The sequence below is a fragment of the Agelaius tricolor genome, unplaced genomic scaffold, assembly GCF_023055355.1.
Source record: "Agelaius tricolor isolate 1412-34295 unplaced genomic scaffold, bAgeTri1.0.p SCAF_108, whole genome shotgun sequence".
Taxonomy (NCBI): Eukaryota; Metazoa; Chordata; class Aves; order Passeriformes; family Icteridae; genus Agelaius; species Agelaius tricolor.
In genome coordinates this window covers 272,312-296,640 of record NW_027269368.1, presented here as the reverse complement: position 1 = coordinate 296,640, position 24,329 = coordinate 272,312, and the positions used below count along the sequence as shown (strand labels likewise).

General features: G+C 46.7%; 2 protein-coding genes across 3 annotated transcripts in view; both read right to left on the bottom strand.

The window, feature by feature from the left end:
• Positions 1–507: 507 nt before the first annotated feature.
• LOC139586216 (serine/threonine-protein kinase pim-1-like) lies at positions 508–8,580 on the bottom strand. The gene is made up of 8 exons (XM_071419450.1): positions 8,514–8,580; positions 6,165–6,250; positions 4,334–4,429; positions 4,191–4,241; positions 3,499–3,865; positions 2,933–3,109; positions 2,528–2,610; positions 508–708 (listed from the first exon to the last, which is right to left on the bottom strand). Exons 1-8 carry the CDS (start codon positions 8,578–8,580, stop codon positions 508–510), a joined length of 1,128 nt encoding a protein of 375 aa, XP_071275551.1.
• A 7,711-nt stretch (positions 8,581–16,291) lies between these two features.
• LUZP2 (leucine zipper protein 2) overlaps positions 16,292–24,329 on the bottom strand; it is a 147,270-nt gene continuing 139,232 nt past the window's right edge. For both annotated transcript variants that reach the window (XM_071419449.1, XM_071419448.1), the window contains 3 exons: positions 24,130–24,222; positions 17,496–17,573; positions 16,292–16,955 (listed from right to left, as the gene is read on the bottom strand). In XM_071419449.1, coding sequence (XP_071275550.1) covers positions 16,851–16,955; positions 17,496–17,573; positions 24,130–24,222 — 276 coding nt within the window. In that variant the 3' untranslated portion in view covers positions 16,292–16,850. The remainder of the gene's footprint in view (positions 16,956–17,495; positions 17,574–24,129; positions 24,223–24,329) is intronic.

Genomic DNA, 24,329 nt, shown 5'->3' with positions numbered 1-24,329 from the left:
GTGCCATCCTTGCAGGCCTTGAGGCTCTCCCAGGGACGGAGAATCTTGCTGGGAGCAGCCTCTTGAAGGGATGGAGGCTTCGGGAGGAGCTGGTCAGGCCACAGCAGGGCAGGTGGCCTCGCTTCACCAGCTGCTGCAGTTGTTTCCACAGCGCCTGCCACATCCCCGAGTAGAGCGGCGCCCGTGTCCCCTTGGGATCCCAGAGCAGCCGCATCAGCTCCTGCAGCTCCTGGGCCAGAGCCACGCAGGGGCCGCAGCTGCAGGGCCTGCCCAGGGGGCTGGCGGGAGCACGCGGCCGCTTGCGCCGAGTGGCCCGAGGCCTGCAGGGCCTGGGAGCCGCAGGGGCTCCTCGCTTCCTGCGTGAGCCTCCGGGCCGGACGCCGGGGCGCTCGCTCCTCTGCGCTGTCCGTGCCCGCCGGCTGGGTGGTTGCCGGTGGCCAAGGGCCCACCAGACAGCCCCAGCGGCCAGCAGCAGGACAAGCACAATCCCCAGGACGCCGCCGTCACTCATGGCTCCGGCACGTCCCATCGCAACTGCACTGGAGGCCGCGGGCGTTGGCCCGGCTTATCCAGCGCCAGCGCGGTGATGTCACAGTGCTGCGGCCGGCACAGCCCTGGGACATCACAGCCCTGCATCACGCCTCCGCTCAGCCCCTCTGTGTCCTCATAGGCCAGCCCGCCTCCGGGAGCAGCAGAAGCGGCTCGTGGCTGAAGATGGGCATGGCCAGAGAAAGCGGCTGGCAGGGAGAACGGGAGCTCAGCCTGCTGCAAGGCATCCTTCCCTGGAGCGAGGGCCGCGCCTGGAAGAGCGCTGGTGCCAGCAGCGTCAAGCTGACGGCTCCCGGGACGCTTGTTCCCAGCTGGAAACACCCACTAGTGTGTGCCTGAGAAGATAGATCCTCCAGAGACAAAGGGAGTTGAAGCTCCTCTGTCTCTGGGGAGCTCTCCTGAACTGCCTGTCGAGGGCAGGAAGAGTTTCTTGTTAGCAGCTGACTGACTTCTGCTGTGCCTCTGCTCTAAATAAATCGGGCTTTGCCAAGGAGCGCTCCTTGTGCTCCCACTGCTCTAGCTTGGACTGGGATTCACTTTCTTTCTTCCCAGTAGCTGGCATGTGTTGCGTTTGGATGGGAATGCTGTGCCCCAAACAAGGGTGCTTTGGTTTCCGCTGAGCAAGGCTTGCCCTCTTCAAGGACTTTGCAGTGTCCCTTGGTACACCAGTGCAATGGTTTCCACTGGGAAGGGAAGGATGAGTGTCGAAGACAGAGGCAACTAATGCACCATCAACACCTTTGCTGTGTCTCTGTCCTTGTTTGGGAGGTGACCATCCACACGCCAGAAGGGAACAAGATTATTTCAATGTCATTTCTGCAATGGGGTTTTTCTCCATTCATGTATTTAAAACCTCTCTTTTTATCGTGCCCTGCATTTCTGGCCACCTTCGTCTCCCGCTGAACTTGCAGCACATCCAATTTCTCCCTGCAGTGGCTAGAAGCATCTGTGTATTCTTGCCCTGACCTGCATTCCACAGGGCACACAGCTTCCTTTTCCATCCTCTTTCCCAGAGAAGATGCCTGTCAAGGTAAGCCAGCCTCGTGCCTTGCCTGCTTGGCTTCCGACATTTGGGCATCGCCTGCTCCTGTGCCTTAGGAGATGTTTCCGAAGCGAGCAGCAGCGATGGACCGCAGTACCTTGCAAAGCATTTCCCCTGGGAGCTTGCTTAGCAGTTCCCTGAGCAGCCTGGAGTGTGCTCCCTTCATGCTCCAGGCTGAGGCTTTGCTGGCCCTTTTCCTCTTGTCAGAGGTTTGAGCGTCCAATTTCTTTGTGGTGGCTGTGGCCAAGAGAGTCCCCAGTCCCCGCTTGGCCCAGGGCACGTGGGGCTCAGAGGGCGGCCTGGCTCTAGGGGGGCTGAGCTGGATGGTCCTGGGCTGTGGGGGGCTCCTCCCTTACTGGGAGGAGTTTTCCTGGGGAGGAAGAAGGCTCTGGCATGAGCCACCAGGCCTGCTGAGCATTTGCCTGCTGCCGATGGGAGGGAAAGAAAGAGGAAGAGTTGATCGGGGCTCAACGTGAAATGAGGTTCTGCTGCTACGGGTTCTTCTCAGAGCTTTGCAGAGGAGGCATCTCTGTCCCTGATAGACGCTGATCCTTGCAATGCACACAGGGAGCCTTGCGTCACTTCAGGAGACATACCAAGAAGCCCTTGTCACTTTCAAAGGGCAGCTGTTGTTTCACTGTTGCATTTCTTGGCTCGGTCAAACCCCTCCTACCGGCACTACAGCTTGTGCTTGGAGACACAAAAGTAGCAGCCTGGAGGGAAGGCATGGAAAGCTTGCCAAAGGCTGAAGGGAGCCCTGTGATTTGCCCTTTTCCCAAGAGGTTTCTGTAGCTGAAGTTGCTGACAGGGAGCAGACTTGAGAGGCCGCAATGGGTTTGTTGTTGTTTTATTTCCCGGGTCCTCGGTCCTGCGTGGGATTCTGTGAGTGGGTGCTGCAGAGGCTGCGGCAAGGCGTCAAAAACGCCTGCCCTGCACCCAGGGGTGGCGCAAGATCTCCTCCAGCTGCGGCCTGTGCGCGGGGTTCTTGGCCAAACAGCAGCGGATCAGGTGCTGGCACTCTGGGGAGAGAAGGCAGACAGCGCCGGTCACTGGCAGAAGGCTCCCGGCCAGCTGTCCCCGGCGCCCGCGGGGCCCGGGCCGCGCTGCGTGTGCTCGGGGCTGCGGCGGCCTCCTGAGCCGCTCTGCCCCGCGGGAAGAGAGCGGCACGGCGGGACACGGCCGCCTCCTTGGGCCGCGGGGGCCACGCTGACCCCGTGGGCACGGGCCACCTCCCTTGGCCGGCCCTGGGGGCAGCTGGACGGTGCGCGGAGCTGCGTGAGGGCCGCGCCGGGCCGCGCGCCGCCCGCTGCCAAAGCCGCCTTCTTGGGGCCGGAGACCAACCTGGAGAGACCTGCTGCCAGAAGAAGAGCTGCCCCAGCACGATGGCATGGTCGTCCTCGAAGGGGAGGCTCCCACAGACCATGACGTACAGCAGCACGCCCAGGGACCAGACGGTGGCCGCATGGCCGTGGTAGCAGCCCAGGGAGATCCACTCGGGCGGGCTGTAGGCGTGCGTTCCTAGGGGAGACGGGCGGCGCTGTCCAGGCGCGGGCTGCTGCCTTCCAGAGCCCAGCGCCAGGCTCCTGGCTGAGGCAGGGGCTGCACCCGCGGCCACAGCTTTCCCCCCCGAGGCCACCCCGCGTCCCCCAGCCAGCTGGCCAAAGCCAAGGAAGCATTCTGCCAGGCAAAGAAGGCCAGCGGAGCGGCCCGGGCCCTTGCTGGCCTGCCGAGCCGGCTTTTGCCGCCCCCCCCCTCTGTGGGCAGGGCCGGCAGCCGGCCGGCTCCCGGGGCACGGCGTCTGCCCCGGGCCAAAGGGCAGCCGGCTGAAGGCCGCAGCCCGCAGCCCAGCAGGGAGTGGGGCCCTGCAGTGCCTGGCACGGGGAGCAGGGCCCGGGCCCTGGGCTCACCGGCAAAGCGCGTGTAGGCCCGCTCCTGGAGGAAGGTGCCGCAGCCGAAGTCGATGAGCTTCAGGTCGCCGCTCTCCGGGTCCACGAGGAGGTTCTCCGGCTTGATGTCCCGGTGCAGGACGCCGCAGGCGGTGCAGTGCCGCACGGCCTCCAGCACCTGGACGAAAAGCCAGCGCGCCATCTCCTCGCACAGGAACTCCTGCTCCAGCAGGAACTGCAGGAGATCCTGCCATGCCTCCGGACGCTCCAGCACCAGCACGAAGCTGTCAGGCAGCTCGAACCAGTCGAGGAGCTGGATGATGTTGGAGCAGCCAGAGCCCACCTTCTCCATCAGCACGATCTCCATGGGCACGCGGGTGCCGTCGGGCTGCCAGGAGGAGAAAATCAGGGCCTGCGGCAGGCCTGATGCTGCCCTGGGGCTGCTGCGCTGCGCCCTGCCTGGGATGGCCCCGTGCCCCCTTGCGCAGCCTCCCTGGTGCTGGGGCTTCCTCCCGCCCAGGGGATGCTTGGGGGGTGCCCCTGCCCGGCCCCGCCGCCGCTGTTTGGCCCGGCCGGGCCCGCCACGCTGCGGCTGGCACGCTGAGCCCCCACCCGCTGTCCCCGCCGTGCCCCGCCTCCCGCTGCCAGTCGGCGCCCCGGGATTCTCCCTGCCCGCCCCGGCCCGCGCTGTCCCGCCGGCCCCGCTCCCTCACCAGCTGGTCCCACTGCAGGACGCTCTCCCGGGCCACACGTTTGATGGCCACCTGCAAGCCACGCAGAGAGGAGGGCTGAGCTCCAGCCCTGCCCCTCCCCAGCGCTGCCCCTCGTCCCACGGCCGGCCGCCGCGGCCACTCACCGGGCTCCCGTCGGAGAGGCGGATGCCCGAGAAAACGGTGCCGCAGCCACCGCTGCCCAGCTGCGGGCCCAGCTGGTACAGCTCCTGCAGCTCCTTCTTTTGCCCTGCCAAAGGCCGAGAGCGAGCCATCAGCCCCGCGCCCAGGAACCCCCCAGTGCCCGCCAGTGCAGCGGGCCGGGCCCCCCGCGGGCCGCGCCGCTCTCACCTGCTCCCTGCTGCGCGCCGGGCAGCGGCCACCGCCCCGCAGCCGACGGGCTGGCCAGCGGCAGAGCCGGGCCCGGGCAGCGCGCACAGGCGGCTGCAGGAGCCCCGCTGCAGCGGGGCACGGCGGCACCGTCGCCGTCCCCGGCCTCGTGGGCTGGACTCTGCTCTTGACCACGGCCGGGGCTGCAGCCCGAGGCTTCCTCGCCCAGGGGGGTGCCGGGAGCAGCTGCAAAGCAAGCAGGGCTTTCTGAAGCCATGCCATCAGAGGCACTGGAAAGAGCCAGCCACCAGGCTGCTCCCAGGGGCCCTGGCCTGGCCTGGCCGCGCCCCTCAAAGGCCCCGGGGGAGCCTCAGACAGCGCCTCGGGAGATCTCACCTGCTATTGGAGAGCCCTTGCTGGCAGTCCAGGGCTCTCTTGGAACAGCTTCCTGGAGATGGAGGAACCTCCTTGGTGTCTCCAGGCTCGTCTCCAGCAGCAGGCTCGGGCTGTCGCCGGCTGGCACAAGCGGCACAGCGTCCTGGCAGCTGTGGGATGAGCACTGCTGGCTCCAGGAGGCTTGCTGCTCGGCCAGCTTCTCCCGAGAAGGCTCCCCTGGATCGGGCTGGGCTCCCATTTGGACTGCTGGGCTTTCCCTGGCCACGTCAGGGGTCAGAGTTGCGCCCGCCTTGTTGAAGCCCGTGAGTCCAAGGGAGCTGGGAGACCTGTCCACGGGCTCTGCACCTTCTGCAGGCTGACAGGTCTCCCTGAGCCTCTGCGAGGGATGGAGGCTGTCAGAGATAGCAGAGGCTCCTGGCAGGATGCAGGGTCTCTGACAGCCTGAGGTTCCTGCAGGGATGGCGGCTCTCCCCTGCTGTGCCATCCTTGCAGGCCTTGAGGCTCTCCCAGGGACGGAGAATCTTGCTGGGAGCAGCCTCTTGAAGGGATGGAGGCTTCGGGAGGAGCTGGTCAGGCCACAGCAGGGCAGGTGGCCTCGCTTCACCAGCTGCTGCAGTTGTTTCCACAGCGCCTGCCACATCCCCGAGTAGAGCGGCGCCCGTGTCCCCTTGGGATCCCAGAGCAGCCGCATCAGCTCCTGCAGCTCCTGGGCCAGAGCCACGCAGGGGCCGCAGCTGCAGGGCCTGCCCAGGGGGCTGGCGGGAGCACGCGGCCGCTTGCGCCGAGTGGCCCGAGGCCTGCAGGGCCTGGGAGCCGCAGGGGCTCCTCGCTTCCTGCGTGAGCCTCCGGGCCGGACGCCGGGGCGCTCGCTCCTCTGCGCTGTCCGTGCCCGCCGGCTGGGTGGTTGCCGGTGGCCAAGGGCCCACCAGACAGCCCCAGCGGCCAGCAGCAGGACAAGCACAATCCCCAGGACGCCGCCGTCACTCATGGCTCCGGCACGTCCCATCGCAACTGCACTGGAGGCCGCGGGCGTTGGCCCGGCTTATCCAGCGCCAGCGCGGTGATGTCACAGTGCTGCGGCCGGCACAGCCCTGGGACATCACAGCCCTGCATCACGCCTCCGCTCAGCCCCTCTGTGTCCTCATAGGCCAGCCCGCCTCCGGGAGCAGCAGAAGCGGCTCGTGGCTGAAGATGGGCATGGCCAGAGAAAGCGGCTGGCAGGGAGAACGGGAGCTCAGCCTGCTGCAAGGCATCCTTCCCTGGAGCGAGGGCCGCGCCTGGAAGAGCGCTGGTGCCAGCAGCGTCAAGCTGACGGCTCCCGGGACGCTTGTTCCCAGCTGGAAACACCCACTAGTGTGTGCCTGAGAAGATAGATCCTCCAGAGACAAAGGGAGTTGAAGCTCCTCTGTCTCTGGGGAGCTCTCCTGAACTGCCTGTCGAGGGCAGGAAGAGTTTCTTGTTAGCAGCTGACTGACTTCTGCTGTGCCTCTGCTCTAAATAAATCGGGCTTTGCCAAGGAGCGCTCCTTGTGCTCCCACTGCTCTAGCTTGGACTGGGATTCACTTTCTTTCTTCCCAGTAGCTGGCATGTGTTGCGTTTGGATGGGAATGCTGTGCCCCAAACAAGGGTGCTTTGGTTTCCGCTGAGCAAGGCTTGCCCTCTTCAAGGACTTTGCAGTGTCCCTTGGTACACCAGTGCAATGGTTTCCACTGGGAAGGGAAGGATGAGTGTCGAAGACAGAGGCAACTAATGCACCATCAACACCTTTGCTGTGTCTCTGTCCTTGTTTGGGAGGTGACCATCCACACGCCAGAAGGGAACAAGATTATTTCAATGTCATTTCTGCAATGGGGTTTTTCTCCATTCATGTATTTAAAACCTCTCTTTTTATCGTGCCCTGCATTTCTGGCCACCTTTGTCTTCCTCTGAGCTTTTACTACACAATTTCTTCCTACATCCTGCACCATGCAGAACCTCATCATCTATCTGGCCACTCCGGGCCACAGGCCCCTGAACACGAACGCTGGCCCATTTCCCTGTCAAACTAAACTCACCATGCCAGTTTCCCGTTGTCACCATTGCAGGAGGCCCTTGGCACTTTCAAAGCAGCCCCAGTTGGTGGTGGTGGCAGCTTTGGTCTGCCCAGGTGTGCAGTTGAAATATATTTTAATTTCTATATATATACATACATACATTTAAAATACATACATTTATACATAGATACATTGAAAATGGTTTTAGTGTATATACTTAGACGTGTTTTTGCCAAAGGAAAATGTAGGGGCACTTGGCTGCCTGCACAGTGCCCTGTGCGAGAAGCAGATGATGATTGGCCTCCAGGAGAATGAAAGCACAGAGGATACAAAGTGTGATGAACGGCTCTGCATAGCAGCAGGCTACTGTGTGCAATGCAGTGGCTGTGAGAAAGCCTGGCTGCCTCTGCCCTTCCGGCCAAATGCACTGTGGCAAGTGGTAAGGACGAGCTACTCGTGCTGCTGTTCCCTATTCCTCTTCCTGCCCTCTCTGGAAGTAATTGCACTTGCCTTTAGGCTCTGACATGCAACAAACACAATTGTAGATGCAGAGGAGAAGGGGAGGACACAGTGCTGGGGTGAGTTTGATTGACTTACATGGAAAAAGCCGAAAATGATGCCCTGCATTGGTTTTTACTTCAAGAGCCTTTTGATAGGAAAGCAGATGCTGAAAGCAGGTGCTGCAACTGAGCTAAGTGGAAAATGAAGATGGAACTCCTCTGAGGAAGAAGGTACAGAGAGACAGGGTGCTGTTTCATTGCTCTTTGAAGAACGCCTACTTTAGGAATGCTTTCTGTTCTGTAGAACTCAGTAACACTGAGGGTGGAAGAAGAAGCTTATCCCCACATTTCAACAACTGTGTGTTACTTTTTGGAGCATCAAGAGCATTCTCAGCTGGCTCCAAATGTGGATGAGCTGTGGCTAGAATTTTGCAATTCGGTACACTGCTCAAACAATCCAGGTTTTCTGCCACTTCGTTCTTTGCCTTATGTGATCTGGACAGAACTGAGGCATGGCAAAGGCATTCAGCTTTGCTGCTTCTCAGCATGTATACTACTCACAACCACTGTGTGCTCTGCACAGTTTTTTCTCAGCTTTAGGTACACTCATATCCTTTTTGTTCCACACAGTCCAAACTTTCCATGGAGCTCTCGCTCAGTGAAGTCTGATGTCCTGATGTAAGTTTGCAGGAGGTGTTTGGCACTCCCAGGGCTGCCTGAGTTGTACGTGGTGGCAGGTTGGGTCTGGAATGCATCCTGTGCCATTCGGAATTTTAGGAGGTGGCAGCCCATGTAAGGCTACAGACATGTAAGGCTTCCCTGGACACAAACTCTGGCCCTTTTCCTTTTCAAACCAATCTCACCCCCCCAGTGAGTTGATGTCAGTTCAGAGGAGGTGTTTGGGACTCTAAGGACAGCCTGAGTTCTTGGTTGTGGCTGCTTTGGTCTGGGAGACATCCTGCACCATTCAGAGGAGGCAGAAGGCCACTGAGGGTCACAGGCCTCTGGGTGGGGCACAAGTCCCTGGACATGAACACTGGCCCTTTTCCATGGGAAACAAGACTCACCCCCCAGTTTCTTGATGACAATTTGCAGGAGGCATTTGGCACTCCCCGGGCTGCCTGAGTTGTACATGGCAGCAGGTTCGGTCTGGGAAAAATCCTGCACTGTTGGAAATTTCAGGAGGTGACAGCCCACTCAGGACCACATGCTCCTGGACATGAACACCGGCCCTTTTCCCTGTCAAACAAATCTCCCTCCCCCAGTGTTTTGATGTCATTTTGGAGGAGGCCTTTGGCACTCCAAGCACAGCCTGTATTCTTGGTGGCAGCAGCTCTGGTCTGAGAGAAATCTTGTGCTGTTCAGAATTTTATGAGGCACAAGGGCCACTTGGGGCCAGAGGCCCCCAGGCAGGGTCACAGCCTCCTGGGCACGAATGCTGGCCCTTCTCCATGGGAAACAAAACTCATCACCTTAGGCAAAACTCATCCTGATGTCAGTTTGCAGGAGGTGTTTGGCACTCCAAGGGCAGCCCGAGTTGTATGTGGTGGCAGGTTTGGTCTGGGAGAAATCCTGCACCATTTGCAATTTTAGGAGGTGGCAGCCCACTTGGGGCTACATGCCCCTGGAAACGAAGGCCGGCCCTTTTCCCTGTCAAACAAAGCTTGGCCCTTTTCCCTGTCAAACAAAACTCATCCCCCCAGTGTGTTGATGTCAGTTTGGAGGAGGCATTTGGCACTCCAAGGGCAGCCTGAGTTCTTGGTTGTGGCAGCTGTGGTCTGGGAGAAACCCTGCCCCATGGAACTTTAGGAGGCAGACACATAGGTAAAAAAAGAGTTCAAGGTCATCTTTAATTGTTTTTATCATTTAAATCCTGACTTAATTTTGACAAGATTTTAATCTCGCTGAAATTCCCTCGAAGAAGATTTCTAGTAAGGGAAATATCTGGTCTTGTTCAGAGGATTTAGGAGAAGGTTAGTTGGATATAATGTAGATGTGTGAGGGAGAAAAAACTAAGTTCTCCATGTTTTTGGTATAAAGAACTTTTACTTGCAGACTTTAGAACAAACAGACAGGATAAGGCACTTGGCAGCTTTGGAATATCCAGATAGAATGAGACACTTGGCAAGGTTTTGAATCTTCAATAGTTTGAATTTTTTTTCCATCAGGCTTAAAATACATTTCAAAGAGAAGAATTTAAGGGTGAGGGAGAGGGTGAGAGAGAGAGATCCAGCGTTTTGTCAACAGCTTTAAATCCAAGGCTGGAGAGTGTGCTACAGGACACACACCTTGCTGCTCTTTATCAGTTTCAGACCCCTGGGGCCCTCTCCCAGGCAGGTCAATGGTAATTTCGGCTCCAAAATCTTGCATCTGGTGCATTACACATTCCTGGCAACATTTTGGGGCTTATGAAGGTCCCATGTGTTCGGCCACACCTGTTACAGTGCTCACCTGCTGCTGACTTCTCAAATGAATAATTGCTATGCAGCCAAGTGTGAGAGCTCAAAGAGCCGGGGCAGGGCTGGGAGGAGGAGGTGAGCTAACTGTCCCACCCATGCAGAGCTCACCCTTTTCCTCTGCTGCTTTCCCACCTTGTTGTCTTGAGCCACTCAGATTTTCCTCTGGTCTCTTCCAAATACACACTTGTGAATTTAGATTCATATAAGAGCTATCAAATGTGGCTATGACTGAAATACTTTTGAAAGAGCACAGGTGGGCTAGTATCTTAAGAATTTCAGTGTTTTCTCACCTTTTCTGCATTAGGGAAACTTCCCTTTCAGACCATTCAGGAAGTGCTCTTGCAGTTCGCACTCCCACTACCAGATACTTTAACTGGTGGGACTGAAGCCTCTTCGTAGTGGGCAATGCCAATGAGCCTTGTGGGTGTCTTGGTTGACCCACTTCACACCCCCACTCTCACACAGACCAGGTCTCTTTACCTGTTCAATGCTAGATTTTCCATAATATAGCATCAAACTGTTCCATTACACAACTCAGTCATGCCAGAGAAACACAGAAACAGCTCGAGCTGGGTACCTCTGACCAGGGACCCCAAACAGAGGAACCCCTTGGTTTTTAAACCTTCACAGTCCACCCATGCACAAATTCCACTTTCCACTGAGACCTTCAATGTCCATCCACCTAGGTGGTACCACTGGTTTTCATGTCCTTTGCTATCCAAATGTAGGATAGTACATGGCTCCTGTTGTGCCTCTCCATGTGTTGTTCCTCAACACAGGTATAGCTGATAAAATACTCTCATGGGAGGTAAAGGCCAGCAAGATCATTATGTCCAGGGACCTTTCATGTGGGAGCAATTCAGTAGAAATATTCAATGTTAGCTGTACACCAAATATCAAAACTGGGTGTCCCTTTCCTTGGGAAGGGAAACAACTGATCTGCCGCAGCTGCCCATCAAAGGTAAAGGACATCAGGTTGTTTCTGTCCTGAAAATTTTGTGTTGGAGCAATCCTTGGACATATTAATTACTGTATATATTATACAAATTTTGATGGTGTGCTCTTAAAAGTGTTTGAAAGTTCTTTTCCATAGGAGGGAAAGTATCCAGCTCTGGTGTTTCTGGCTCTCTTCTGGCTGTCAATGGAAGGTAAAGGCCTACTATACACTTTCTAACCTGGCAACTTTTTTGTGGAAGCAAGCCCTGGATTGTGTTCAGGAGGTGAACTCAGCTATAAATTTTGTTTGTTGAATCCAGGCATTGAAACCAAGCATCTTTCTGTCCTGACATGCTGTGTTTGAGTAGTGACGTTTTCAACTTTGGATCTGTACTTTGGGTTGCTTAGTTAGCCACTGTCCATTTACTTTTTTGCAAATAAACATCATCGTCTAGTGTAACTGTTAAACAGTGACAGAGGCAGGGTAAAAGCCGAGATCTTTTTCTCCTGGCACCTTTGTTTGGGAGCAGTAAGTGGAGAGGTGCAGTTTTGGATTCTGCTTCCTTGGTTTTCAAGACTGAAAGACTGAGATCCTGCATATATCTGGGAAGGAAAGAGAATAGTCTTATTGTTGGCAGCGCAGTTTATAGGTTGAAAAAGAAGGGTTCAATCCAGCACTTGCTCTTTCTTCTGGACTGTGGTCTGAGACTAGCTGCTGAATTTTTTTGTTTTTAATCTTGTAACTAGTCTTTGCAAGACTGAAAATGTACCGTTTTATGTAAGACTGAGGAAGAAAACACACAGTGTGTAGTACAGTTTACAGGAAAGCTGCCAGAGCCATTTGTTTTATGTGTTAGAAAGAATGTGGTAGTACACATGGTAGGATAGGAAAGCTCAAAACCCTTGGCAGCGTGCTGTTGTTGATATTCTTTGATGTATGTTAAACCCAAAAACTGTTTTGTCCTGTCCCTGTTTGTGGCCAGATTAAAATTATAGGGCTGGGCTCAGAGAGAGAGAAAAAATATAAGAGTGCATGCAGGTGAAAGTAAAAAGCATAGCAACAATGTGTGTTGTGCAGTTTAAGACTGTAGGGGAAGATTGATGCCCAGCACTCTTTTTTGTTCTAGGACTTTTTTAATGGTGGCAGCAGTTACTGAACTGAGAAGGAATTTGCATAAACTCTTCACTGTCCATTTGAAATGCTTAATTTGCACAATATTCAAGGGGCAATATGAATTCCTCTCCAATTGTATGTAATATCAACTAATTTCACTTTTGAAGGTGCTAGCTACAAAATTTAAAATATCACACAGAAGCCTTGTACACAAAATGGGCAAGAGGAGAAAGCTGTTGCTGGCTTCACCTTTCCCTCACTCCCCTTGAACTGCACCACACACATTGGTGTTATGTGCTTTTCTTCTCAGCAGCACATTCTATCTTGTAGAAATGATATTTCAAATTTAAACCAACCAGCAAGTGCTCCCAAAAACAAGATCCTGGAACAAAATGACATTTGTATGTAGGCATCTCCTTTCTTTCCCAGTCCCTAATGTGCTCACATAACATGGCCTTATTCACTTTTCTCTCAGGTTTATATACCTCCACATTTCTTCTCCCTCACCAATGCAGGACCTGAAAAGGAGCTGCCCCACTGACTGATCCCACACTAAGGGTACCAGGAGAAAGGACTTGTTGGCTTTTACCTTCCCCATGCCACTGTCCTGGAGTGACTGATCACAGTGAGCCGAGCTGCAGCCCACGAGGGGGAGCTTGTCATCTCTTCAAACCTAGGAGGTTTTATCGTTTAATATTGTTCAATTATTGTGCTGCTGAATGCTTTGCCTGTTAAATAAACAGCAAAAAGCCACTTTTCTCCAAGGAAATCTTTTCTCGAACCAGTTGGGCGAGGGGCCACTTGGATTTGCTTTCTAGAGGGACCCCGATTCGGAGGTTTCCTCCAGAATGTGCCCTAAACCAGGACAGCTGCCTTTCAATAGCTCCGCTAGATGGCAGGGTGCACTTGCCAAAGAAGTGAATGTATCACGGTATTTTTAGACCACAAAACGCGCAGATCCAACGTGGAAAGTCTCGTCACTGCTCTCAAACAAAATGTTCCAGGACAGAAGGATTTCACTGACGTGACTCTTATTTTCAAGCACCTATTCCAATATGAAGTGGCACACACCTTTCCCTTGCAACACGTCAAGTGCACCCCCCTCACGGTGGTGTGCAATTTGCTCCTCAGCCATATGCAGCAGCATACACTTTCATATTTCCACAAGGGCTTTTCCATTGGAATGAAAGCGTGTAGCCACAGTGGTTCATGTACAGATTGTAAAGATTACATCTTTACCTGCCCTGGGAGGTAAAGATCAGCAAGACATTTTTGTCCTACCATTTTTGTGTTAGGACTGTGCTCAGACATGCTCATTCTTGATTGCAGTACCTAAGTGTTGGTGTGTGGCTTCAGTGGGAAGAAAAGCATGAAGCCTCAGTGTTTCACATGTAGGTTTGTAGCCTTCCAGCAGGCAGTAAGTGCCAGCAAGCCACTTCTGTTCTGCCACTTTTGTGTGAGAACAACCTTCAGACATGTTCATTACTGGAGGTGGTATCCCTGTTTTGGTGCTGGCCTGTTGAGAGTGTAAAAACATGCTTTTGCAGGGGAAAGGAAGGATGTCGCTGCAGTGTTTTAGGTGATGTTGAGATAGGTAAATGCTGAAGAATCACTTCTGTCCTGCCCTCTCTTGTGTAGGAGCAATACTTCCCAGTCTTTATCATCATATCATTGCTAGCCTGTTGAAAGAGCTTTTTCTTGGGCAGGAAAGCATGTACCCACTGTGTTTCAGGTGAGTTAATAAACTGTCCATGGGAGGTAAATGGCATCAATCAATTTTCTTCTGTTCTCTGTTGTGTGGAATCCTTGGATGTATTAATTAGGAGGTTGTATCCTCATTTTGTGGCTTGCCTGCAGAAGTGTTGGAAAGGCCTTTTTCCTGGAAAGGAAAGCATGGAGTCAGTGTTTAAATTGTAGGTTATAAGCTGCCCATGGGAAGTAAATGCCAACAAGTTCCTTTTGTCCTTCTCTCTCTTGTGTGAGAGCAATCCTTGAATATATTGTTGTAAGCCAAAACCTAATTTTTGGCAGGCCTTTGAAAAATTCAGGAAGTTTTCTTGCATGGGAAGGAAAGCATGCAATGCCAGTGTTTCAGGTGGAGGTTATAGGCTGCCCAGGGAGCTGATATCAGGAGGACTTTCTGTCCTACCACCTTTCATGTGGGGTCTGTTTATTTGTGAGATCTTTATTGCTGGCAGTATCTAAATGTTGGTGGTGAGCTCTTGCCAGAGAACATCAGTTCCACTCTTTGGGAAGGAGAGCACTTCTCTTCAGTGTTTCTGGTGCAAGGTACAGTCTGCCGATCAGAGAAAGGCAAAACAGGGCAAGGTAAGGCAATGAGTCATAGAAGAAAGCAAGGCAAAGCAAAGACGGGAAAAAAGAGGTAGGAAAGTCAAGGTGAAGTGTGACTGACTATGGCAAAGCAAGAAGATGGAGTGGTGGGAAGGACATGGAGGTGTAAGTAAGGAAATGCAAGGTTCAGATGGGAAAGGCAAGGCAAAGGAAGGGCAGACAAAGCTGAGCAAGGCCAGGGACAAAAGCTGTAAGCAAGTCAAGGCAGGAGATGGGCATGCAAGGCAATGAAGTGCAAGGGAGTGGTAAGAGGCCAAGGCAGTTCTAGGGTTGGCTTTGTCAGGAAAGGAAAGGTAACAAAAGCTGACAGGCAAAACACCAGAAAATTATGTCAAAGGAAGAAAAGGGGTGTTCCTCTGGGAGGGTGACATGGCTGACAGGCAGGCTGAGGTACCTGCAAATCAACACACGCAGCATGGACAACAAACAGGAGGAGCTGGAAGCCACTGTGCTGCAAGAAAGTTATCACCTTGTTGCATTGCTGGAACTTGGCAGGATGAATCCCATGACTGGAGTGTCACTACTGATAGCTACAGCCTGTTCAGCAGATAAGGGCAGGAAGGAGAGTGGAGGGATTACCCTCTACATCAAGAAGTGGATTCCATGTGAGAAGCTGTCTTTGAAGAACAGCCATGAGCAAGGCAAAAGCCTTGTAGGTCAGAATCAGTGCTCAAGGCAGCAAAGGAACCTTGTGGTTGGTATCTACTACAGGCTGCCTGATGAAGGGGATCCTATTGACAAAGGCTTCTTTCTACAGCTACAGGAAGCATTGTGCTCACAGGCCTTTGTCCTGCTGGAGGGCTTCAACCACTGTGCAGTGGAGATCCTTTCTTGACAGATGACTGAAACAGATTTTCAGTGACCTTTCCAGTTAAGGTGTGTCATATGCAAAGAAATGTTGCCTTTGGCATCACTAGAAGTTAATGCCAGCTGTAGATACGAGAAGATCACAAGTCTCTTGCTCACTGAATATTTTGAAAGACAGCAGACTGTCTTCAGCAAGATTTAGGATCAGATGCAAAAAGCCACATATCTTTTCTGATTAATTTTGTAGCCACAATTTCACTTCTTTTGACTCTTAACATGGATAGTCTTAAACCCTATTTTGTCATCATTTGGTCAGCTCATGAGGTTTTTTTCTTTTTAAAATTGTATTTTCTCAAGAAAGAGAAATTGCAACTATCTACCTTTGAGTAGAGGAGCATATACAAAGTGTCAGGGTGAAAGATTATTCATACCAGCAAGGAAAAGGCAGGTATTGAAGGAGACTGTTGAAGGAGAGGTAAAATCTTAAATGCTAAAACTGAAGACAGAAGGCCATTAAGCAAATAAAAGCTTTGTCTATTTGCTTTTAAACTGATACAAAGCAAGAAAAAGTAAATTATTATAACTACTTTAAATCTAGTAAAAAATGTGCTGAGATGTGCATTAAGACAAAGGTGGAAGTTTACAAGTTACAAATGCTTAAAACACTTCTTGCTAGGGATTGCATAGCATTGCATCAGGCAGTTTACTAGTCCAACTGTTCTTGAAAGATTTGCATCTCAAAAAGATGCAGCATATGAATTCTTAAATTTGACCTATAATGACATACACACAGACAAGCAAAACATTCTCTCTTCTCCTCCCTTTCTTTCTGCTTTCTTGTCATGGAGTATGTGACTAAGGAGAAACTGAAATAACCCATGAGTGACAGAGCTTTCTGCAATCAATCCTCCCTGATGGAGTGATCAAAGGCCAACTGTCATGGACAAAACAGGGCTTTGCCCTTTGAAGTATATTTTATTCTGTTGAGATCAGCACAAATATAGGGGATGAAACTGACTTCCCATGGCTGCCATCCAAGCTAGGAAACTGTAATTCAGTACTACCTGCAAACTTTTTTGCTTGAATCCCCAAAGTAAGGATCCTCTCTATCTCCATCCCTGAAACTCCAATTCTGTCAGCTTTTCAGTGCTCAGAAATGGACTAGTTAAGATAGCAGTGAGGAAAAAAAGAACAAAATAAACATATTTTATTGTGTAAGTAAGTAGATTTGAGATGGAAATACTAAAAGGTAAGTATACATGGAGCCCCACGCACACAGTTCTCTTTTTACAGTTGCACTTAAGGATTGTACTTCAAATATGGTTACACAGCTATCTTCCCCCCACATACACTGACTGCCCCTTAATATTAGAAACTAATCAGCCACAAAATTACATGAAATAAAACAATCTGAGAAATATACTTGAGAATGTCTGTTGTTTACAAAGAAGGTAATTTATAGTATAGAATTACTAGGTAGATAAGGTAGAACAAGAATAAGGTAGATAAGGTAGAACAAGAATTCAAAAACTGGAGTGCATTACAAAGCATTTCTTCAAACATCCATTTTGGATTATTGCTGTAAGGTACTAATTGGTCTGTTCTAGACTAATTTACAGACATTCATAAAATAGTGAAAAATCCATGCTTTAGAAACCTGGGACATTTCATGCCTTTGTGCTAACAGAACATGAGGATGGAAGTGACTGGCAGTTTTCAATGTAGATTAGTAGCATTTAGAGGTTTTTTTCTGGTTTACTAACTGATTCTTTGTATTTTTTCTCCTTCTTTTCAGGTGATTTTTTATCTTCAGGTGTAGTCCATGGAGGGCTGTGAAACTTCTGCAGAGGTAAAAACATGGTGTATAGAAAACATATATACGTAAGCAGAAATAAAAGAAAGTACGTTAAAATTCCATGGCAATGGAATTGTCCCTAGAAAAGAGTCCTGATCTCTCTTAAAGAAAGCATGATTAAAAACCTGCACAGTGCAAAACCATACAAGTCTGATGCTGCATACGGCTTCATATCACTGCATATTTTATATATATATACCAATTATATATGTATTTAATATTTAATTATTTTGGAAATCTCTCCTACTCCTGCTTCCAGGGCTATAGACATCACACTATCAAATCAAGCAATTTGACTACCAATTTATTTGACTACCAGCTCTTAAAATATTTAATAGTTTGCAAATTGTTACTAGCCAGGAAACATTTTGAACAGATGAACTGCAATCAGATGCAGTCAAAGTCTGAACTAGGTAGTCTTCTCTTTTGAGACAGAACTTGGTGAAGAATGTGTAAGTACACTTCAAGTAACTGCATTTCACAAGACCTTTCAGTAAAACCCAACAATTACTCAGAAAGGGAATACCTGAAAGCTTGTCCCTGTTTCTGCTGCCTTCAAACGAGATGTTGAATCATTGCGATTCCCCAAACATGTCTTGGCAACCTGTCAATAGAAATGGCAGAGATAACTACTTCAGATTTTTTCCAAAAACATTCAGTTTTCAAAAAAAACCAAAAAAAAATCACCAGGTCTTCTCTTAAGCCTAATTGATGAAATGGAACAAAGTTTTCATAGCTGAGCTTATCCCAGCTTCCCATATCCCTGTAATAGTCTTCAACAATACAGTCTTGTGACAGCCAGTTTAACAATTTGAAACTCGATACTTATCCAGCTTTTTTACTTCATGTTTAAATCTCATCACCAATAGTGAAGTTTACTTCTACAAGTGGTCCTAGGGAACAGAAAATTAATTACAAGTGTCTTTTATGGGTGAGGAAATAGTAAAAACAGTAGAAAATCAGCATTACAGTTAGAACTTCTCTATTACTATTCTCTTGTCTAAACTCTAAATCTCTAAGGTATAATAATCCCTGAATAGGAATATAAAGTCACTGAATGAGGAAATTAGATGAGTCTCAAGGTGAAAAATCTTGGTGTTTTAATTGTTGTCATTTTATTCAAGGAATAATGTTATATTCTTTGCCAATATGCTTTTTAATATCTGGGAAAACAGAATTGCACAGCATAAATAAAATCAACTACAAGGTAGATTTTTAAACCAAGGAGATCTCCAGATATGAAACCAGAGATTTACTCAACACTGAAAATTCTACTGAACTTAAATGAAAGTCCCTTCAGGAGCAGGATTAAGGATGTCATAAGAAAAGGAGTTGAAACATGAAATACAGTCAAATATTCGTAATACTTGATCATTACTCTAAAAGGAGTTCACATTAGAATTTCTCTACTTTTTTTGCTATTAAAAGTGATACATTTAAATGGAGTGGAAATGACAGGGTTTTTATAAAGTTTTAAGTCATCAAGACTCTATCCAATGTAACAGTGGGGGGTTTAGTAATGTTTAAGGTACTGAAGTCAGCCTCTGAGAGGATGCAGATGGATTTGATGTGGGGAACCCTTTTTCATATTTTCCCACTCTAGCCAGTAGCAAATAAGAGTTGGATTCATATAGGGAATAATCAAGGCAGTATTGGTTAAAATAAAGTCTATTGATAAAGCACCTACTCCTTTTATGACAAAAAAATCAAACAAAACATGTGGTTTATGTCTTAGATAAAGACTAAAAAGTCAGATGACAGAGTAGCAATTTTCAGTAGACTTTTAGTACTTTAAAACTTTTTAAGTGTGGTCCTGTCAAAAATTCCATTTAAATTATTTACTCTTAATCTAGATTTTAAAAAATATTTCAAGCTGAATCATCTTCAGAAAAAATGAGGATTTAGGTGACTTCTAGGTGTACAGCTTGAGGACAAAAGATACTATAGGTCAAACAATCAATAGTATTGCAAAATGTATAATGAAGAGGATAGAAATAATGCTAATTAAATATGATAATTTACATATCTAGAATTTTCTCTGACTGTACATACTAGAATATGAAATCAGGTAACCTATTTCACCAACATAATTTATAGGAGATAGGAAGCAAAAACTATTAATTACATTAATAAAGCTAAAGGTCAACTTCTTAAGACATATGCAAAGGAAGAAAACAAAATCAGGTCTGCTTTAGAAGAAATAACAGCAAATGATAAAACAATGCTTTTTGGGTGATTAGTCTTGCATACTCTTTTCATAGACCAGGTAAAAAAGGCTATCTTCATAGGAAAAGAGCAATAAAAACTTATGTCTGTAGTATTTCATATTTGTTCACTCAGAGATCTTTTCTTTTTAGTAGCACACCACATGTTGGAGAAAGATAGTAGGGACTTTTTCTTAGGAATGCCTTTATGATGTTAAAGCATAACCTATTCATTATTGACTCCCTGTCACTGTGAATCATTGTGTATCATTACCAAACAAATTACAGACTGAAGAACAACAGTTCAGTAGCCAGGATTGTAACCAGTTCCTATGGGTGAGGTGTTAGACACACAGACAGACACACAGACACACACAGGACTGGGTTTAACAAAACGCAAACTGAATCCCATCCACATATGACCTCAGGCACATAAATAAACACACACACACACCCCCCCCCATGTGTGTATTCATGTGCTTTTATGTGTATATATAAATGGATATATAAACACATAAGTACACAAATACACACAACACATGTATCTTTGTGTCCCTCAGCTGAAGATCAGTGCACGAGTTTAAACCCAATGAACTAGAATACCTTTCAAAACGTTAGGTGACAGACAAAGAAAGCAAAACATTAAATGTTTGTTATTGTGGTTAGTTCCCTCTAGGCCAAGTAGTGGATTGGTTTGTATGTTTGTCTGTGTGACTCTCTGTCTGTCAGATTCCTTCCCATGAGAGGTACACTCATTACAAAAGGACAGAATGAGAGCTTGACATGGTAGAAACTAAGAAAAAGCAAAAATAATTTGCTGTGCTGCTTTCATCAGCTTAGCATGCAGCCCAATCAACAAAGTATCTGTGTGTGAAATTCTGGTTATAAAATCTGCATCTTGATTGGTAATGTATAGAAAATTTGAGAGGTTATGGTATTCAATTGTCCTAGTAAACAACACTGCAAAGCTGGAGATTTTCATAGCTGGATGTATAAATGACAAAGGTGGATAATTAAAGGGTGTATTTTTATTTTAAAAGTTTTCAACAAGCCAGTCAGAACTCAGCATGTCCATTGGCTATCAAATCATGCAACTTTATCTGTGAACAGCTGAACCATGTAACTTGAAGTATTTTCTGCTGCATCAACTCAGCAACTGGCTTTATGGTTGAAAAAAATCATAACAATTTAAGGTCAAATAATCCATTCCCAAGTGGACAGGAAATCAAGTTTAAATAAGTGGTATTATAACAGCTTTTGCAGTTAGAAAATAATTCTGCTGCTCCTAAAGAGCATCATACAGATTTAATTGACCAGACATTGGAGTTTCAGTGATCCTTTGCACTGCTACTCCTTTTGGTTCCATGGGGCACAAAAGGCAGATACAGAAGTTGTTTGTAGAGTGTGATGGGGAGAAAGTACTGAGTTAATTCTGAAGAAAATCAACCAGATACAGGAGAAAAGGATGGTTAGGTCAGCTGACAAACTAGTTATCCTAGTTGCCATTAACCAGGTTAGGCTCACTGTTTACTCAAGACATGTTTTATCAGATTTGCTCATGAATTTGTTACAGATCTCTACTGGAAGCTGCTCTAATTACTGTTTGGAAGATGCAGAACAAGAAGTATGTGAAATGTGCAGGTACCTTTTCAGAGGACACCTCTGCAGTTTTTCATATCCTTTTTCTGGTTTAGATCACAGTGTGCTAAGGGGATGCTTAAACTCAGATGATGTAACTTCTTATGACCTTCCTAGTCTTCATTTACAGAATCAAATTTACTTTAAGGATTTTATTAGTTTGAAATTTTGTTATAAAAATGGCTTTTTTTTCCTCTTGTTACGCCCTTTGGAAAACAATTGGAGAGAGCAATGTGATCAAAGCTCTGAAACTGAAACTGATTTAAGGAAATAAAGCAAAATGCTGTACTTGCTTAGAAATGTGTACAATTTTGGCTCCAATACTGAATGTCCTTTGTCATTGAATGAATAATGAACATATAGTGTTTGTTTACTGCAGGAAATTAAGGCAGTAAATAAAAGCACTATCACTTCTATTCATCAGTGAAGATTCTATAAGGACAAAGCAAAAAATCTAATATGACAACAGAGAACAAAGAATAATTTTATAAATTCTTTGATGTTTTAGCAATACCAAATGGGTGGTTTAAAGTGATATGTTACATACATAAGAATTATTTGACATGAAAAAAGAATGAAGTAAATTATGATGTAAAAGCCAAAATTTTGGGAAGACAGAAAAAGGAAGGGATACAGGGGAAAAAGCTCTGCAGAACTCTGGTTCTGCACAGAGACTTTCAGGAGTCAGACATAGGAAAACATCTCTGGATAAGGCTAAGAAAAAGTAGTATTGACAAGATGCTTCTAATAAAGTGAAAATAAACTAAAGAATGCAAACTTTTACAACAATATTGAAATTAATTTTTTTTTTTTGTTTTTGATGAATTTCGGATTCTGTATCACAGGAGATTCTACCTACTTCTGGCTATTACTGGTCCTTTGTCAAATTTCATTACAGATAAATATCAGCAGTGTCTAATTTCCAACTTTGCTACTCTGTATCCCATTTGTCAATACAGTTTCATTTTTATTTGTTATAATGTAAACTACACTAATTACTGCGAACAGCCATAAACCCCATAAATATAAAATTGTAGAAAGATCACAAATTCAAGCTAGAGATGCCTAGCCATACAGACTTAAAAACACCAGTTGGAACCAGCAAATAACCATTTCACTTTATTTTTTGCCTCAGTACCTGTAAGATTGCATGTTCTTCTCTAGTTAATCTTCACTACCTTAATTCTTCCAAAATATAAATCACATTTTATTTATCAGAGACACAACAAAAGGATCTTTGTAAAGTTCTGAGAAAGGATTGCTGAAATATTAGGTTTCTAAGCAACAGAGTTTTAAGTACATCTTCACTAATTTTTCTTAAAAATGCTGCATTACATCCTTAACCATCCAACCTTAATCTTCCTTCATTTGAAGTTAAGCTGCTGTAAAAACTTCAGAAAAAATTACACACAGACAAGTAATGAAAAAACACAATTAAAACTCTTCCTAAGTGTTGAATTTTCTCCAAGTGCACAGGTCCAAACTGCAGCTTTGTATTACTGAAGTAATATGATCCTTTAGGAAAATAAACTCCTTCCAGCTCTTTCAAACTTAAAGGTGGTATCTCTAATGCCAATATATGAAGCCTAACTGTGGAAAGAGACATTTTTAGTTCAGTTCTCAAAAATAATAGTTTCAATTCTTCCTTGTGTCCTTCTCTCTATGTTAATGGGAGATGGTGATGATGGTGATGATGAAGTAAATTTGCTAGACCAATGTCATCACCTGCACTATTTTTATGTCCATTTTAGCCTGTGTTAAGATGGACAGTGTGTCCATCTGCTGACTGACTAAACAGTTCAAAATACTAGTTGCTAGAAGTACAAAAAGCAACCACCAGCTTATCTAAATAACTAAAACCTTGATTTTATGGAAAAGTGAATCTTTTAGGTGTCTTTCATCACAGTACTTGATACTGAAATGAAATACTCTTTTGATTTTTGAAATATATTAACAGTTATTTTCTTTTTCTTTCTCTTTTAATGTATTCATTTCAGTAAAAAAGAGTTGTTTGAACTTCTGACACAAGTATTTACCCTAAATTATTTCAGTCTCTTCTAAAAGTATTCTACATTTCATCAAGCCTCACACAACTTTTCCAAGGAATAACTAAGCTCTAGTCATAATCTAAATAGAGTTCACTCCAACTTCATAATTTTACATGTTTTTCTTCCCCTCCTTCAAATTTTATTAACAACTGAAGTTTCCTTTACCTTTAGATATTAAGAAATGTGCAACAGCAAGGTAAGCACTCTTATGGGTATGCAATTTCTCCTTGTTCTGTGGAGGATGTGGCAGAAGGGAGGTAACTTATAACTGAACAAACTTATAAGACCTTTGTAATAAATGGATACTGTATAATTAAAAAAATATATTGTATACTGAATTATGTAAGATTTTTTTCCAGAATTTTCTTCATACTGTCATGATCACTAACAGCAAGTTACTCAGTTACCTCCACAGGGTTTTATCTCAAGATATAACAATATATTCAATATAAGTTGAGTATTATATATATATATATATATATTTCACCTGCAAATTAGTCAGAGTATCACTATACTTTCTGAACTATTGAGCAGAAAATCCTCAACAGTCAGAGCAGACTCTCACAACAAAATTTGTCTTGCTCATTTTTTTCTGGTTTTTTTTCCTGTTCTATTTTTATCTTTATAATTACAGCCACAATCCATGCATTTGAGATTTCTGAGAAGAGCTCATGCCATGCTGTTTGACTGAGTGTATTGTCTCAGTAAAAGCAGCAGATTTAGCTTTCTGTCAGAGCCATCATAGGAAAAACACAGCTTACAGCTTTCCTAGACTGGCAGTGAACGATATCACATCCTTTCAATTATTATACTGTCATGTCTTACATCCTCCCAAAGGCTTTGCTTTGTTAAACAAAGCATCTGTGAAGGCTGTGCCTGACTATTAGAAATAAATAAATTAGTAATAAATATAATGATATGTAAACAAGGGTTTTGCATCTCACTATAATGCAGGCAATGCTTCACCCAGGAACAAACAGATTTTTGAAATGGTTAAACATCAAATGACACCACTTTCCACCACTGCTCTTCCTGCAACAGCTCTACCAATTCTATTAAGCAGTTTTGAACAGAAACCGTGATGATATATATGCACAGATTGACAGCAAGGAGCATTTGCTCCTCAGCACTTTAATACAGAACATAGTGGCTTTATAAATTAATATGTCTACCATCCTGAATAGGAGAAGTCCCACTGACAGTCACCTAAAGCATTCATGTTTTCATACAAGCTAGATTAGGCCTTATTTTTCAGGTGAGCTCATCTTACATCTTGAGAATCACACTCCTGGGTGCTTTGATTTTCTTCCTTTTTCGAGGCCACATGAAAATTCCCTTTCTCTGCTGAAACATTTTGCCAGACCTGAAAAATAAAAATATAAAATAATAATTTAAACAATGAATGTAATTGTGATAAAATTTTAAATAAGCTGCATCTGAAAATCCAGGATAACAATGAAAAACCAAGAG